The sequence below is a fragment of the Eubalaena glacialis genome, chromosome 15 (genome assembly GCF_028564815.1).
Source record: "Eubalaena glacialis isolate mEubGla1 chromosome 15, mEubGla1.1.hap2.+ XY, whole genome shotgun sequence".
Classification (NCBI taxonomy): Eukaryota; Metazoa; Chordata; class Mammalia; order Artiodactyla; family Balaenidae; genus Eubalaena; species Eubalaena glacialis.
The window spans coordinates 76,848,210-76,864,390 of record NC_083730.1 but is presented as its reverse complement, the minus strand read 5'-3'; the positions used below and the strand labels follow the sequence as shown (position 1 = coordinate 76,864,390).

At 52.7% G+C, this 16,181-nt stretch overlaps 1 protein-coding gene across 1 annotated transcript; it reads left to right on the top strand.

Moving 5' to 3' along the window:
• The first annotated feature begins 913 nt into the window (after positions 1–913).
• On the top strand, positions 914–15,949 carry ACADS (acyl-CoA dehydrogenase short chain). Its single transcript, XM_061169200.1, has 10 exons — positions 914–1,030; positions 2,109–2,272; positions 12,709–12,858; positions 13,099–13,210; positions 13,630–13,781; positions 14,053–14,223; positions 14,307–14,444; positions 14,611–14,706; positions 14,915–14,971; positions 15,135–15,949. Exons 1-10 carry the CDS (start codon positions 985–987, stop codon positions 15,285–15,287), a joined length of 1,239 nt encoding a protein of 412 aa, XP_061025183.1. The 5' UTR covers positions 914–984; the 3' UTR covers positions 15,288–15,949.
• The last annotated feature ends 232 nt before the right edge of the window (positions 15,950–16,181 follow it).

The window sequence follows — 16,181 nt, the reverse complement described above, 5'->3', positions numbered from 1 at the left end:
AGACGCGCAGGCTCAGTAATTGTGGCTCACGGGCCTAGTTGCGCCGCGGCATGTGGGTTCTTCCCAGACTAGGGCACGAACCCGTGTCCCCTGCATTGGCAGGCAGATTCTTAACCACTGCGCCACCAGGGAAGCCCCCCGCCGTAGTTTTTTGGGCAGGGTGAAGGCTTCCTCACGGACGCTAAGACCAGTGCCCCCTGCTCCCGGTGGAGGGGTGGGGTGGGGGCTCTGCCCCCCAGTTGGGAGTGAGACGGTGGGACCACAATGGAACAGGGAAGCAGCAGTGCCACCCCACCTGCACAACCTCCCAGCAACCCAACTCCCCATGTCTACATAATGAGCACCAGGGCAAGACAAGACCCTTGCCCCTCTTGGCGCTCAGACTTATAGGGGACTTGATAAGATTTCAGATGCTACGTGCCAGGAATAAATAAAACAACGGGATGGAGAGTGTGTGGGGGGAAACACTGGCCTCCTGCGGTCAGGGCCGCCTCAGCGAGTGATGAAGGGAAGGAGAGTTCCAGCTAAGGGAAGGAGAGTTCCAGCTGAGGGAACGGTGACTGCAAAGGTCTGGAGGCAGGAACTAGATACAAGTATTGGAGAAAAGCTGCCCTATGAGGCTACAGCAAGGGCATGGCGGGCGTGGGGCCGGGGAGGGAGGCGGGGGAAGGCCAGATAGGGCTTTTTAGGCCACGGAATTGGATTTTAGGAGAGATCCCCCCCCCGCCCCCCCGCGAAGAGCTTTAAGATCGGCCTGGAACCGACTTCGGAGACTTCCCGCAAACCCGGGACAGTTTGATTTATCTCCTGGGAGGGAGGCGGGGCTCAGGAGGACCCGAGGCAGGCCCCGCCCCCGGAGCGCGAGCGCGCGCCGGCCCCGCCCCCCCGCCCCCCGTCGGCCCCGCCCCCCGCAGCCCGGAACGCGCGCTCGCGGCCCGAGGTCGCCGGGAAGAAACCCAGTACAGTCACCGGTCTCTGTCCTCCATGGCCGCCGCGCTGCTCGCCCGGGCCTGCGGCCCCGTCCGCGGAGGTGAGTGCGCTCCGGTCCGGGGCGGGGCGGGCCGGGCCGGGCGGGCGTGGGTCCCGGAGGCCGATTCTCGCCTGACGCAGGCGGGCTGGCGGTGCCCCTCCGGCAACGCGCGGCCTTTGCCCCAGTTGGGCTGCTCCTTGCGCCTACGTGGCCCCGCCACCTGCTCTGACCCCCACTCCCAGCCCAGTTTTCACCGCTACACCCACATTCCCCTCCCTTCATTGCACCTTCAGCGGAGGTTCAGGGTGCGGCATTCCTCGGGAGCCAGCCCTGGGATTGAACCCAGACTGTGCTTCTGTGACCTTGGGCCCCTGTCAGCCTCAGCTGGCCCTTGTGTAAAATGACCACAGTAATACTGTTGTTCTCATAGAGTTGTTATAAGGATTAAATCACAGGTGCCTGGCATATTACAGGTGCCCAGTATTAGCGCTTGTGGCTGATTGCATACAGTACCTTTCCCATCTTCTCATTTCTCTCCAGCTGTAGCAGCAGTGACACCTGTAGCCAGGGCTTCCTTTGCCTGCTCAAGACCCACTCACCCTGAATAATAATAAAGGGGATGCTCTTTGAGAGCTGTCTCTGCCAGGCCCCGTGCTAAGTGCTGCAGTCAGTATCTCATCCTCCCAGCCAGGGAGCTGAGTACTGCTGTCCTCCACATTTAGAGAGACCTGTGAAGTTAGGATCCTCGCCTGAGGTCACAGAGCTGTGCTCTTACTATTATTGGTGTTATACTGGTGATTGAGTGGGATCGTTGTACAAAGTATTTAGCAAGCATAGTAAACACTCAGTGCGATTCCCAACAGCAGCGCTATCAACATTTTGGGCCTATAATTTTTGGTCGTGGGATCTGTCCTGTACAATGTTTAGCAGTATTCCTGGCCTCTACCCACTCCATACCACCCTTCGGTTGAGACAACCAAAAATGTCTCCAGACGTTGCCAGATGTCCCTTGGGGGACAAAACCATCCGTGGTGGAGAACCACCCAGTTAGTGGATCACTACTATTATTGTTATTATTACTACTACACAAGACCTCTTACATTCCCCTTCCACTGACTACTCTTCTTCTCGTTGGCAGCTCTCCGGCCTCGGGACTGGCGTTGCTTACATACCATCTACCAGTCTGTGGAACTGCCCGAGACACACCAGATGCTTCGTCAGACATGCCGGGACTTCGCTGAGAAGGAGCTCTTTCCCATCGCGGCCCAGGTGGACAAGGAACATCGCTTCCCGGCGGCTCAGGTGAGAGTTTAAGAGTACAGGTGCCATCAGCTCCAGGATGACTGGTGACGGTGACAGCCAGAGGCACTGAGACTGCAATCAAGGAACCCTAAGTGGGGGGGGGTGGTCCTGGGACCCAGAAAATGCCCTGGAGGTTTTCCTTGTCCAGCATGAGGCCTATAGCCAGGATGTGACTTCTGGAATAACAGTAATAATGGTGGATGGTTGATATGCTTACTACGTACTGGGCGTTGTGTTGATAGTAATAGTTAACGCTTATACAATGCTGACCATGTGCTCGGCATTGTCCTGAGTTCTGATGGGTTAGCTCATCTGTTTCTTTTCTTTTTTTTTTTTGGCCGCACCACGCGGCATGCGGGATCTTAGCTCCCCGACCAGGGAGAGAACCCGCACCCCCCTGCAGTGGAAGCTCGGATTCTTAACCGCTGGACCTCCAGAGAAGTCCCTAGCTTATCTGTTTCTTAAAACTGTCCTATGAGATGCAGGTGCCATTATTACATACCCTTTTGTACAGTTGATGAAACTCAGATTGATGAGAGGATTAAATAATGTGCCCAAGGTCATGGAGCTAATGAGTTACAGAGCTAAAGTTTGAACCCAAGTCTGTCTTCTGCCAGCTGCTGAGGTTCCAGTCAGTGTCCTCCTGCCCGTGCCATTGCATCACTCCGTCTGTAATGACAAGTTTGAGATGTTCCTGCTGTCTCCATCCCCTGGCTTGGCAAGATGTCTGGCACACAGTATACTCAATAGATATTTGTTGAGTACATAACTTGTGAAAGAGCCAGTCTTACTGGCCTCTTCTCCACGCCTGTTTTCCAGTCTGCGGAATTCAGGAGTTGTGATCACCATTAACATGCCTCATAGGCTCTGGGGCCACTTTTCCAGCTTAGTGAATGTTGTGTGTTCACAATGTATCGGGCACTGTGCCTGGACTGTGGGAATACCCAAGGAGCTCAAAGTGGGGTAGGCAAGTGGCATTCTGAGCACCAAAATTAGTTGGGCAACGTTTAGGTGTAAAGCATTGAAATCATGTCATCTCATTTAGTCCTGAGGACATCCCCAGCTGCACGTCTAATCTCCATTTGGCTTCCTGGAATGTTTGCAAGGATTGTGGGAGATCACATATGTCAAGTTCATGGTGCCTGGTACTTGAAAACCAGAAGCTATTAATACTATTATTATTTTTATTACAGTTGAGAAAATTGAGGCACAGAGAGGTGAAGTGATTTTCCAAGGCATACTGTCTATGGACCGGAAGACCTGGTGTGATTGGCTCCAAAACCCTACTCCATCCACTAGCCACGTGCTTGTCCCAGAAGCCCAGCTGGGAAGCCCTGTTCTAATCGGGAATATTATCGTCAAGGGCCTAAACTAGCCCTGTATCCTCCATACTGCCACACTCTGGTGCTGCCGTCAGAGCAGTTGTCCAAGACATGGCTGTATATTGGGGCTTTTCTGGCCAAATGACAGACCACTTGATTTATTTTTCCTATATTCCCTCAAATTATAATACTTATTATATTACAGACACAGACTTGCTTTGTGCAAGAAAGCTGGCAGTAGAAACAGGCTTTCTACCAACCAACTTTTCACCAGTCCTCTGGCTTTGTAATCTCTTACTTGCTTTATAGGGCGGGGAAGTTTGCAGATTAATCCTGCCACTAAATAGTGGCAGAAATGGATGTGGAAGGAAGAGATCAAAAGCATCAGCCTCCTTCCTTCTGGCACATTCTGGCACCCGGAGGCTGCTCAATCCAGACTTGCTGAATGCATGACCTAGCTCAGAGTAGTGATAGCATTTATTTGGTTTTATCTTGGACAGGTGTTTTCATATCTGTAATCTGATTAGGTTATCAGGAGTCCTGCTATTATTTCCTTTGTCTAGAGGATGTAGGAGCAGTTGTAGGAATTGCCTGAGGTCGTAGAGCTCGGGGAGAAATAGATCTTCTGATCTTGCCCCTGACCCACACAAACTGGACTCTGTCGTTTTGGTGGCTGATGGGATGCAGAGGTTGCTCAATGTTTCCCTTCGCTAAGGATTGAAGCCGGTTGGCTTTTTGCTTTAATCACTCTCTGTTACTGTGGGTAGTGCTCAGCTCCCCCCATTACAGAAGGGAATCCAGGGCTTAAACAGGCAGAAGGATCAAAGCAGTAGACACAGGGATAATAGGGCAGGTTGCAAAATTAAAAATAATACCACTGGTGTTTTATTTTTTAATTTTTATTTTGTTTTAAACATCTTTATTAGAGTATAATTGCTTTACAATGGTGTGTTAGTTTCTGCTTTATAACAAAGTGAATCAGCTATACATATACATATATCCCCATATCTCCTCCCTCTTGCGTCTCCTTCCCTCCCACCCTCCCTATCCCACCCCTCTAGGTGGTCACAAAGCACGGAGCTGATCTCCCTGTGCTGTGTGTCCACTAGTGTTTTAAAATGACGATAGTAGTAATAACAGGAGTAACTATCATTTGGGGGTTACTGTATTCCAGGTACTTATCCATTAAATCTTCAACAAAACACCCTGAGGCAGTTACTTTATTGATCTCCAGTCTTCAGATGAGGAAACTGAAGCCAGGGGTCACATTTCTTGGTCAGCAGTCACACAGCTGGGATTGGAGGAGCCAGATGTAGACTCTGAGCTCCCCCCCACCCCACCGGCCTACAGGAGATGCTTAGTTAGTGATTTCTTTCTTTCTTTTTTCTTCTTTTTTTAAATTTATTTACTTACTTTGGCTGCACCGGGTCTTAGTTGCGGCATTTGGGATCTTTTAGTTGTGGCATGCATGCGGATCTAGTTCCCCGACCAGGGATCGACCCGGGCCCCCTGCATTGGGAGTGTGGAGTCTTACCCACTGGGCCACCAGGGAAGTCCCTAGTTAGTGATTTCTAATATTTTTTTCCTGAAGAATTTTTTTCCCCCAAGAAAAGTGGGTTTACTGGGGAAGAGTCAAGGGGAGAAGAATTGAGGGGTGGGTAGGCCACGAAGGAGGTGGAAGGCTAGTGCCAGTCTCTGCTCACTTGGCTTGTTTTGTAATCTAAGCGGAACTTTACTCTTTCTGTGTCCAAACCTAACCCCTGCCCCCGAGGGAAAGAAAAAAAAAAGAAACAGTTATGAATTTATAATGCTATTATGTTATAAAGGGAAATAGGAAATAGGAAATAGAATGGTGTTTCCAAACCAGCTTTGGACTCCGGAACCTGGAAATGTATATGTGCATTTTTTTTTTTTTTTTTTTGGCTGCACTGAGCATCTTGTGGGATCTTAGTTCCCTGACTAGGGATGGAACCCGGGCCCCTGCAGTGGAAGCATGGAGTCCTAACCACTGGGCTGCCAGGGAAGTTCCTATATGTGCGTATTTATATGTATGAAACTGAACCCAGTTTCTTTTCCTTCACTCAGTGAATGTTTGTTGAGTAACTTTTTTAAAAAATTAATTTATTTTATTTATTTATTTTTGGCTGCGTTGGGTTTTCATTGCTGCGTGCGGACCTTTCTCTGGTTGCGGTGAGTGGGGGCCACTCTTCGTTTGCTGTGCTCAGGTTTCTCGTTGCGGTGGCTTCTCGTGGAGCATGGGCTCTAGGCGTGTGGGCTTCAGTAGTTGTGGCACGCGGGCTTCAGTAGTTGTGGCACACGGGCTCAGTAGTTGTGGCGCACTGGCTTAGTTGCTCCGTGGCATGTGGGATCTTCCCAGACCAGGGCTCGAACCTGTGTCCCCTGCATCGGTAGGTGGATTCTTAACCACTGCGCCGCCAGGGAAGTCCCTTATTGAGTAACTTTAATATATCAGGTGCAAAACCTGCTCTTCGTCCTCTTGCCCTGTCTCAGATGATAGTTAACCGCATAGAAACCTCTCAAATCATAGTCCATTTTTCTTCTTCCTCATGTGCACAGACTTCTGTGAATTCCGCCCCGGAAGTGTCCCCTGAATGGCACCGCCTCTCACCTCTCCCGGCAAGAATTCATCTCTCTGTGTTTCAGGAGCGTTCGTTCATAATCCCTAATTCTCTGGGTGTGCTTGTCACGTGATGGTGTGTATCCTACGTCGCAGTTATTTCCCACAGTTGCCTCCCTGAAGGCCGGGATTGGTCTTGTTCACGCCCCTACCTCCTCGCCCTCCGTAAGTGCTTGGCATTCAGCAGATGTTTGCTGAACTTTATGGACCTGAATTTTACGGTTAAGTCATCCTGAATGTCCTTATTGTCCCAGCACTTAGCACACACTGACCCAGCGCGGGAACTGCGGAGGTGGCTCCCGCGGCCCTTTCCCCTTGAATAAAGCAACAAATTTTCAACAAGTTAGGGAATTTGATTCTCTAAAAGGAGTCTGGGACTTCCCTGGTGGGAAGTCCCGGACTCCCTGGGACTTTGTCCCAGGACAAATTTGATTTTTTAAATATGTGAGCTTTAGAAGTGACTTAAAAGCACTATTTTTATGTGAAGTACCCTCTAAACGTGTCCCAAATATGAAGGCAGCAGGTGCTGAAGGCTCACTCTGCTAGGAAAGGGGTCCTTCTCTTTCTTGCATTTTCTCTTGGGAGTTCGGAGACCACCAGGCTTGGCCCAGTCAGGGATGCAGGTCTGGACTCCCGGTTCACAGACACGGGGGACCGAGAGTAACCACCGTGGGTAGCAGCTCTGAGGGGTTCCCCTTGAGGTCGCTCTGAAGGTCAGGCTGCTAGAGGAAAATATTAGGGAGCCTGGCAGCTGTTAGCCAGTTACCATCAGCATGCTTAGATCAGAAATGATTTATACAACTGAACATATGGTCTTTTTGTGTGTGTGTGCTGCTGCTTTTTATTTTGTTTTTGATTTCTTTTTTTTAATATAAGTTTATTTATTTATTCATTTTTGGCTGCATTGGGTCTTCATTGCTGCGCGCGGGCTTTCTCTAGTTGCAGCGAGCGGGGGCTACTCTTCGTTGCGGTGCACAGGCTTCTCATTGCGGTGGCTTCTCTTGTTGCAGAGCACGGGCTCTAGGCGCGCAGGCTCCAGTAGTTGTGGCTCGTGGGCTCTAGAGCGCAGGCTCAGTAGTTGTGGCGCACAGGCTTAGTTGCTCCACAGCATATGGGATCTTCTTCCTGGACCAAGGCTCGAACCCGTGTCCGCTGCATTGGCAGGCGGATTTTTAACCACTGCTCCACCAGGGAAGTCCCTGATTTCTTCTTCTTTTTGATTGTACTGTCTCTTCTCTCCACTGTCATTGTCTCCAATTCTTTTTTTTTTTTTTTTTTTTTTTGTGGCCACGCCGTGCGGCATGTGGGATTTTAGTTCCCCAACCAGGAATCCAACCTGTGGCCCCTGCAGTGGAAGCATGGAGTCTTAACCACTGGACCGCCAGGGAAGTCCGTGTCTCCAATTTTTTTCCAGAATGTTCCTGAAGCTGGCCATGGCATATTGCCAGAAATCTCAAGATATACTTCAGAATGAGAAAGGTTGGGGGAAATAGCATGCTAGTGAAGTCGCTTGGGTGCAGTCATTGTGAACTCCTACAGCTTTTTATTCAGACAGAGAGAACTGTCAGGAGAGCCAGGGGGCAGCGGTGTGGTGTAGAGAGACGAGTGCCAGGAGTTCTGGCTTCTCCATCCAGGTGTCCCGGGAGTGGCACCATCTGCACGTGAGCCCCCTTCCGTAACAGGAAAATGGGGTAGTCCTTGTCCTGCCTACACTCCGTCTGGGAATTTTGGTTCCCGTTCTGTTTCTTGGGGTGAAATGGCATCATGGTGTGATCGGCTGATCTGTCGTTTATCCCAGGGTTGTGTACTGGAGATAGAGGCTGAAGAGGGGGTGGGTCTTAGTGTCCAGGGAAGCTGGGTGGTGCGTATAGGGTGAGACAATTGGGGCTTTTTTTAAAAAATAAATTTATTTATTTATTTTTGGCTGTGTTTGGTCTTCGTTGCTGTGTGCGGGCTTTCTCTAGTTGTGGCGAGAGGGGGCTACTCTTCGTTGTGGTGTGCGGGCTTCTCATTGCGGTGGCTTCTCTTGTTGCGGAGCACGGGCTCTAGGCGCGCGGGCTTCAGTAGTTGTGGCACACGGACTCAGTAGTTGTGGCTCATGGGCTTAGCTGTTCCGCGGCATGTGGTATCTTCCCGGACCAGGGCTTGAACCTGTGTCCCCTGCATTGGCAGGTGGATTCTTAACCACCGCGCCACCAGGGAAGTCCGGGTCTTTTTTTTTTTTAACTCAGTCTCTTTTGCTGTTTGGCCAGAGAAAGCCCTTCAGCGGGGTTCCTGTCCAGGCCTGAGCATGAATCTTAGGGACCCTGCGTATTTCTGGCACCTGGTAGAATACGACCCTGGCTCCTGACCCAGCACAGGCATTCCCCATAAAACACTATTCCACCCTGGAATAGGTTTGTTGCAGGCCCTAAGTGTGGGCTCAGAAGGGGCTCTGGGATTTCCCTGGTGGTCCAGTGGTTAAGACTCTGCACTTCCAGTGCAGGGGCATGGGTTCGATCCCTGGTGAGAGGACGAAGATCCCACATTCTGTGCAGTGCAGCCAAAAAACAAAAAAAATTAAAAAAAAAAAAGAAAGGGGCTCTGTTCTGAGGCCACGCTCGTGCTGGCACAGGGCTTTGTGAGTCTCTGGGTCCTGTTCAGAGACAACGCTGCCTAAACCACTGTCTACTTTCCACTCCCACCCCCTCCTTGATTCCTACCAGCTGCAATGATGCAGCTTTTCTGAGCAGCATCACCCCCGCTGGCCCCAGGTGCGCGGTGACCACAGAATTTTTTTAAGCGATTCTTGAAATGACACATCCCTGGGAGCTCTGAGTCTCATTTATCACTGTGTACTAGCTTCCCGTTGCTGTTGTAACAAATTACCACAGACTCAGTGGCTTAGAATAGTACACATTTAGTATCTGACAGTTCCTAGAGGGCAGAAATCCAAAGTGGGTCTCTCTGGGCTTAAAATCAAGGTGTGGGCAGGCCTGCGTCCCTTCCGGTGGCGCTAGGGGAGAATCACGTCCTTGCCTTTCCCAGCTTCTAGTGGCCGCCTGCATTCCTTGGCTCATGACCCGCACCCCTCCAGCCAGCATCCCGGTCACTCCAGCCTCTGCTTTCATTGTCCCATCTCCTTCTCTGCCCCTCCTGTCTCCCTCTTTCCCTTACAAGGACCCTGCGATGACATTAGCCCCCCTGGATCATCCAGGGCAGCCCCCCACCTCACGATCCTTCGCTTAATCTCACCTGCAGAGTCCCTTTTGCCACGTGAGGAAACATACTCACAGGTCCTGGGGATTAGGACGTGCTCGTCTTTGGGGGGCTGTCATTCTGCCTCCCACACACTGGCCGTCTCCTCCCCTGTGTTACACGGGAGACCCTGAGCACGGTCAGGCCCACCCCAAGCTTAGAGTCTTACAAGAGTTTCCCATGGGAACAACTCAAAGCAGAATCAAACAAGCAGTTTCATAGAGGGACACAAATCATTATGGAAGTTCAGCAGATTCACCAGTGCCCCTACTCCCAGACATCACTGTCAAGACAAGAACTTATCAGTCACTTAATGATAATAAATGCCGTTCACTTGCTGCTCATTGCTAATTCTTAGAGAACTGCCCATCAAAACTACAATGAGGTACCACCTCACACCGGTCAGAATGGCCATCATTAAGTCTACGAATAATAAATGCTGGAGAGCGTATGGAGAAAAGGGAACCCTCCTACACTGTTGGTGGGAATGTAAATTGGTGTAGTCACTATGGAGAACAGTATGGAGGTTCCTTAAAAAACTAAAAATAGAGCTACCATGTGATCCGGCAATCCCACTCCTGGGCTTATACCCAGACAAAACTATAATTTGAAAAGATAGATGTAGCTCTGTGTTCATAGCAGCACTATTTACAATAGCCAAGACATGGAAACAACCTAAATGTCCATCGACCGATGAATAGGTAAAGAAGATGTGGTACATATATACAATGGAATACTACTCAGCCATTAAAAAGAATGAAATAATGCCATTTGCAGCAACATGGATGGACCTAGAGATTATCATACTAAGCGAAGTAAGTCAGAGAAAGACAAATACCATGTGATATCACTTATTTGTGGAATCTAAAATACAACACACATGAAGCTATCTACAAAACAGAAATAGACTCACAGACGTAGTGAACAGACTTGTGGTTGCCAAGGGGAGGGAAGGATTGGGAGTTTGGAATTAGTAGATCCATATATATAGGATGGATAAACAATAAGGTCCTATTGTATAGCACAGGAAACTATATTCAATATCCTGTGATAAACCATAATGGAAAAGAATACGAAAAAGACTATATAGATGTATAATGGAGTCACTTTGCTGTATAGCAGAAATTAACACAACATTGTAAATCAGCTATACTTCAATAAAATTTTTTAAACAGTGCCATTCACCAATCACTCACCTCGTGCCAGGTACTGGGCTCAGCATTTTATATATATGTTGTCTCAGTTAGTCCTTAAAACAGTTCTATGAAGTAAGTACTATTTGGGGAAGGGGGAAATCAAACTTTTATAATCACAGAAGTAATACTAATATAGACAAATGAGAAAATATGGCAGACATTCTTACTGATTTGCTTCATTGAAGTCAGCATAGTCTAAGAACATGGTTACAGGAATCAAATGATATAAAATGATTTTCTTTTTATAAATTTATTTATTTATTTATATTTTATTTTTGGCTGCGTTGTATCATCATTGCTGCACGCAGGCTTTCTCTAGTTGTGGCGAGCGGGGGCTACTCTGTTGCGGTGCGCAGGCTTCTCATTGTGGTGGCTTCTCTTGTTGTGGAGCACGGGCTCTAGGCGTGTGGGCTTCAGTAGTTAAGGCACGTGGGCTCAGTAGTTGTGGCTCGCGGGCTCCAGAGCACAGGCTCAGTAGTTGTGGCGCACGGGCTTAGTTGCTCCGCGGCATGTGGGATCTTCCTGGACCAGGGATTGAACCGTCCCTGCATTGGCAGGTGGATTCTTTTTTTTTTTTCTTTTTTATATATATATTTATTTATTTATTTTTGGCTGTGTTGGGTCTACGTTGCTGTGCACAGGCTCTCTCTGGTTGCAGCGAGCGGGGGCTACTCTTCGTTGCGGTGCGCGGGCTTCTCATTGCGATAGCTTCTCTTGTTGTGGAGCACGGGCTCTAGACACACAGGCTTCAGTAGTTGCAGCATGTGGGCTCAGTAGTTGTGGCTCGTGGGCTCTAGAGCGCAGGCTCAGGAGTTGTGGTGCACTGGGCTTAGTTGCTCTGCAGTATGTGGGATCTTCCCGGACCAGGGCTTGAAGCCATGTCCCCTGCATTGGCAGGCGGATTCTTAACCACTGCGCCACCAGGGAAGTCCTAAAATGATTTTCTAATGAAAAGCAATGGTCCCTCTTCTACCCCAGCTTGCTCCCTAGAGGCCATTGGTTTTAGTTGTTTCTTCTCAAAGCTACGCAGGTTCTGTTGTGGTCCCTGTTTCCCAGGTGGGGAGCAGGCTGACAGAGGGTAAGGAATCTGTCCTAGGAACCTGCTGAAGGGTCTGAGCTGGTTGAGGTCCTGGAGTCAGTGCTGGGTTCAGTCCCAGTCCCACCACTTACAAGCTCCGCCCTGAACTGGTTGCTTCACCTCCCTGAGCTCTGGTTTCCTCACCTGTGACATGAGGTTGACTCAGCATTGTCCTCACAGAGCTTGGGCGAGACTCAAATTGAAGAGTACACATAAAGCGTTTTTCAGCGTTGGGCACTGATAATTAACCATGACCACCACTGGTATTCCAAGTCAAAAATTCCAAGCTTCTTCCCCTTTATTCATTGTTTCACTGGCATTGGAATATAGCAGTGGACAAAACCGCACTGTCTCTGCCCTCGTGGTCACGGAGAAAGACCTTAATCAGAACAAGCACGTGAATAGGTGTGAAATTATAGCTGCACAAGCACCACTAAGGAGAGGCACAGATGCCGCAGGAATGTGTGATTAAAGGATTTGACTCAGTGAGGTCAGAGATGGCCATGCAGCAGACGTGATGCTTGAGCTGAGCCCCAAGGACGGGAGGAGATAATAACTAGTTGATAAAGGGCATCACTGACAGGAAACAGCATGTGCAAAGGCCCTGTGGTGGGGAGGGGAAGTGTGGTACGCATAAAGGACTGAAAGAAGGTCTGTGTGGCACTGTGCTGCCCTGCTCTGCTCCTTACCTCAGAGGCCCCCAAAGCCTTCTTGTGCCTTCTGCCTGCTCACTGGTTGTGTCTGTAGACACAGGGTAGAGTTGGGGCAGAATTTGGGGACAGGACGGCTTGAATGAATGGTGCTGTCTTGCAGACTTAGCCTCGGGGGTCCCGGGGTAGGTGGATGTGGCCACGTGACCTGAGTTTCTGCAGGCACTGGCTCAGGGGCAGGAGGGTTGGGGTTGGAGAGGGTGGGCACCGTCCCCCGGCAGCTGCCCTTGCCATGACATCCTTCCCTGGGGCTAGGTGAAGAAGATGGGTGAGCTGGGGCTCATGGCCATGGATGTGCCCGAGGAGTTTGGCGGTGCCGGCCTCGATTACCTGGCCTACGCCATCGCCATGGAGGAGATCAGCCGGGGCTGCGCCTCCACTGGAGTCATCATGAGCGTCAACAACGTGAGTCTCGCGCCTGGGCCCTGGATACACCGGTGGAGGGGAAGCTCCTGTGGGTGGGCAGGCCCTCTGCCACGCAGCCCCACATCTGGGGCACAGCCCGGCCTTGGCTCCCTGCCCCTGACCGCCTCTGGACCTGGTCCCTTGCGTGGGCCTCTGGAGAGAGGAGGCCTGGGGGTGGGTACGCGGGCGGGCAGGTTTCTGGGCTGGAAGGCCTCCGACCGCTCTGCACTGTCCCCCCAGTCCCTCTACTTGGGGCCCATCCTGAAGTTTGGCTCCAAGGAGCAGAAGAAGCAGTGGGTCACTCCTTTCACCAGCGGCGACAAAATTGGCTGCTTTGCCCTCAGTGAACCAGGTATCACCGTGGGACAGGGCCTGCCCCTGTCCCCTCCCCTCAGAATCGGGGTGACAGACTCAGGCTGGGGCCAGTGCTGAGCTGGGTCAGCTGCTTGTTGCCTCCTGGGGCAGGAGGGCAGGAGTGAGGGCCTGGGGTGGAGCTCTGGCTGCTGGGATCGCCACAGAGCCGGGGCTCGCCTCGGCTGAGCTGGGAGGGAGGGACTTGGGCCCTGGGGTCCCTTTGGCTTGAAGACACCCAGCTGTCACATCCCCCCCATCCCCCCATCCCGAGAGCTGTGGGAGCCGGTGCGGCCCTCGAGCCTTCTCTCAGGAGCCAGACCCTGATCCCTTGGACCTGGGCCTGGCTCACCAGCCAGGGGTGAGGCTGGGTTCCGGGTGGGTTGGTGGCGGTGGACTCTGAGTCTGCGTGTGGGGCAGGGAATGGCAGCGACGCGGGGGCCGCCGCCACCACTGCCTGGGCGGACGGTGACTCGTGGGTCCTGAGTGGCACCAAAGCCTGGATCACCAGCTCCTGGGAGGCCTCGGCCGCCGTGGTCTTCGCCAGCACGGACAGATCCTTGCAGAACAAGGTGGGGACCCCGAAGGGAGGGTCAGTGAGACGTTCAGAGTTTCTAGATCCAAATCTCCTTGGTCCGATGGAGCTGTTCTTGCTCTGGGGCACTTGCCGCTGTCCCTCTCCCTCCCCGGGCGGCGCCTTCCCCAGAGGAGCCGGCAGAGGGCGTCACCGCGAGGTTCTGAGGGAGGTGGAGGGAAGGGACAGGAGTTGGTGGCTGTGGTGGTTTGTGTGAGGGGCGTGGCCTCGAGCAGGTGAAAAAGTCACTGGGCCTGTCTGGCCTCCAGGGCATCAGTGCTTTCCTGGTTCCCATGCCAACGCCTGGGCTCACGCTAGGGAAGAAGGAAGACAAGCTGGGCATCCGGGCCTCATCCACTGCCAACCTCATCTTCGAGGACTGTCGCATCCCCAAGGACAACCTGCTGGGGGAACCGGGGATGGGCTTCAAGATTGCCATGGTGAGCCCAGCCGCGGGGGCGGGGGCCCTGGGGTGAGGCCCTGGGGCCTGGCTGGCCGGCCACTGACAGGGCGGTCCTCACAGCAAACCCTGGACATGGGCCGCATTGGCATCGCCTCCCAGGCCCTGGGCATTGCCCAGGCTGCCCTCGACTGTGCTGTGAACTATGCCGAGAACCGCACAGCCTTCGGGGCGCCCCTCACCAAGCTGCAGGTCATCCAGGTAACGAGGCACGATGCCGCGGAGGGAGAGAATTTTGGCCTTTCCGCTCTGCTTCCGAGATGGCTTTCACCTGCTCCCGTGTCCTCTGCCCTCCTCCCTCCTGTCTTGCAGGGAGAGGGGAGGGAGGGCAAATACCGACTGCCGGGGTGGGACTGGGTTGTTTCAGTTCAAGTTGGCAGACATGGCCCTGGCCCTGGAGAGTGCCCGGCTGCTGACCTGGCGCGCTGCGGTGCTGAAGGATAACAAGAGGCCTTTCATCAAGGTGCCGTGGGGCTGGGGTCTCCCTGGGCACGGCCCAAAGCTTTGGTGGTGGAGGGACTGAGGGAAACATCTGGGCGGGGTCCCGGTTCCTCAGGCCCGTGGGTTTATTGCTACAAGGGGTGGCTCCCCCAGGCCCACCCTGCTGAGGGCCATGTGCTGGGCGCTCCCCACAAGGTCGAGTTTCTGACGCCACCATCCCCTGTGGTTAGGAGGCGGCAATGGCCAAGCTGGCTGCCTCGGAGGCCGCAACTGCCATCACCCACCAGGTGAGTGTCCCTGGTGCCTCGGCGAGGGAGGTCCCAAGGGTTGAGTAGCAGCGAGTGTGCCGGCTGCCCCTCCCCCGGCTGTTCCTTTGGTGTGGCTGATCCTGTCCTGTTTTTCCCCTCGAGTGGGGGTCTTCTCCTCCTGAGCCCCTGCTTTCCACCTTAGGCTATGCAGATCCTGGGTGGCATGGGCTACGTGACAGAGATGCCAGCCGAGCGGCACTACCGTGACGCTCGCATCACTGAGATTTATGAAGGCACCAGTGAGATCCAGAGGTTGGTGATCGCCGGGCACCTGCTCAGGAGCTACCGGAGCTGAATACCTCGGTAGGGCCGACGGTGCCCGCCGGGATCTGGGCTGGCCTGAGGACCAGGGGAAAGTGGGCAGGAGCCACGTGGCCTTCCCCCTGACTCCCACTCAAGGCCTGTGGGGCAGAAGGGCGGGGGCCACGCCTCCTCTCGCCAGGGTCCCCAGACCCAGTCTTCTGGGTGGACCTGCCGCCCTCAGCTCTATCCGCCCCAGACTAAGCTGCCTGGGAGAAAGGAAAAGTGGGGCTGTGGTCTGAGGATGCCTGTCCTCAGCTCAGGTTCTTGGCTTTGTTCCCTCTCCACCACCGACCTGTGCCTTATTCTCTTCATCTGGAGGCTGGGCCGTGAGAAGAGAGAAATTACCACTTGGGGACTCCCCAGTTCTCTTCTGTGGGTCCTGGCGCTTAGCATGAGACCCAGTGTCTACTCTTTCCTCTGAGGTCAGGGGTCTGGAGGAGTGGGGTGCGGTGGGGGCCAGAATGACCAGGTCTCAAAGCAGGAGTGGTGTTCTCTCAGGCCCTGTAGCCTCGGGGCTGGGTCATTGTGGAAGGTGCCCTGCGTCCCATTAACCTGTTCTTCGTAAAGTATAAATGAGTGCAGGTGGGTGGTCTGATTCGTGCTGTGGGATGATCACCTGTGGGAACTAAGTAATAAAGCATACCTGTCCCCTGACCCTCATGTCCTTGCTTGGGTGCTGCTGGGGAGGGAAAGATGGTCCTTTAATCTGCTCTCCTGCAACCCCCCCACTCTGTGTGAGTGTGAGAGAGTGTGTGTGTGTGTCTGTGTGTGGGATTCTGTGAAGCCGGCTACAGCGGGAGGGTCCATTTCCACCCTGGGAGAGGTCCAGCACAAAGCAGGGCTGACGCAGTTCAGGAGAATAAGGGCTTGGGTGTCTAGGACTGCT

Excerpts from the sequence above, each read along its gene's own strand:
- ACADS (XM_061169200.1), top strand. The coding sequence starts at position 985 with ATGGCCGCCGCGCTGCTCGCCCGGGCCTGCGGCCCCGTCCGCGGAG. Across the intron at positions 2,273-12,708 it reads ATCGCTTCCCGGCGGCTCAG|GTGAAGAAGATGGGTGAGCT; the intron begins GTGAGAGTTTAA and ends CCCTGGGGCTAG. Across the intron at positions 12,859-13,098 it reads TCATCATGAGCGTCAACAAC|TCCCTCTACTTGGGGCCCAT; the intron begins GTGAGTCTCGCG and ends CTGTCCCCCCAG.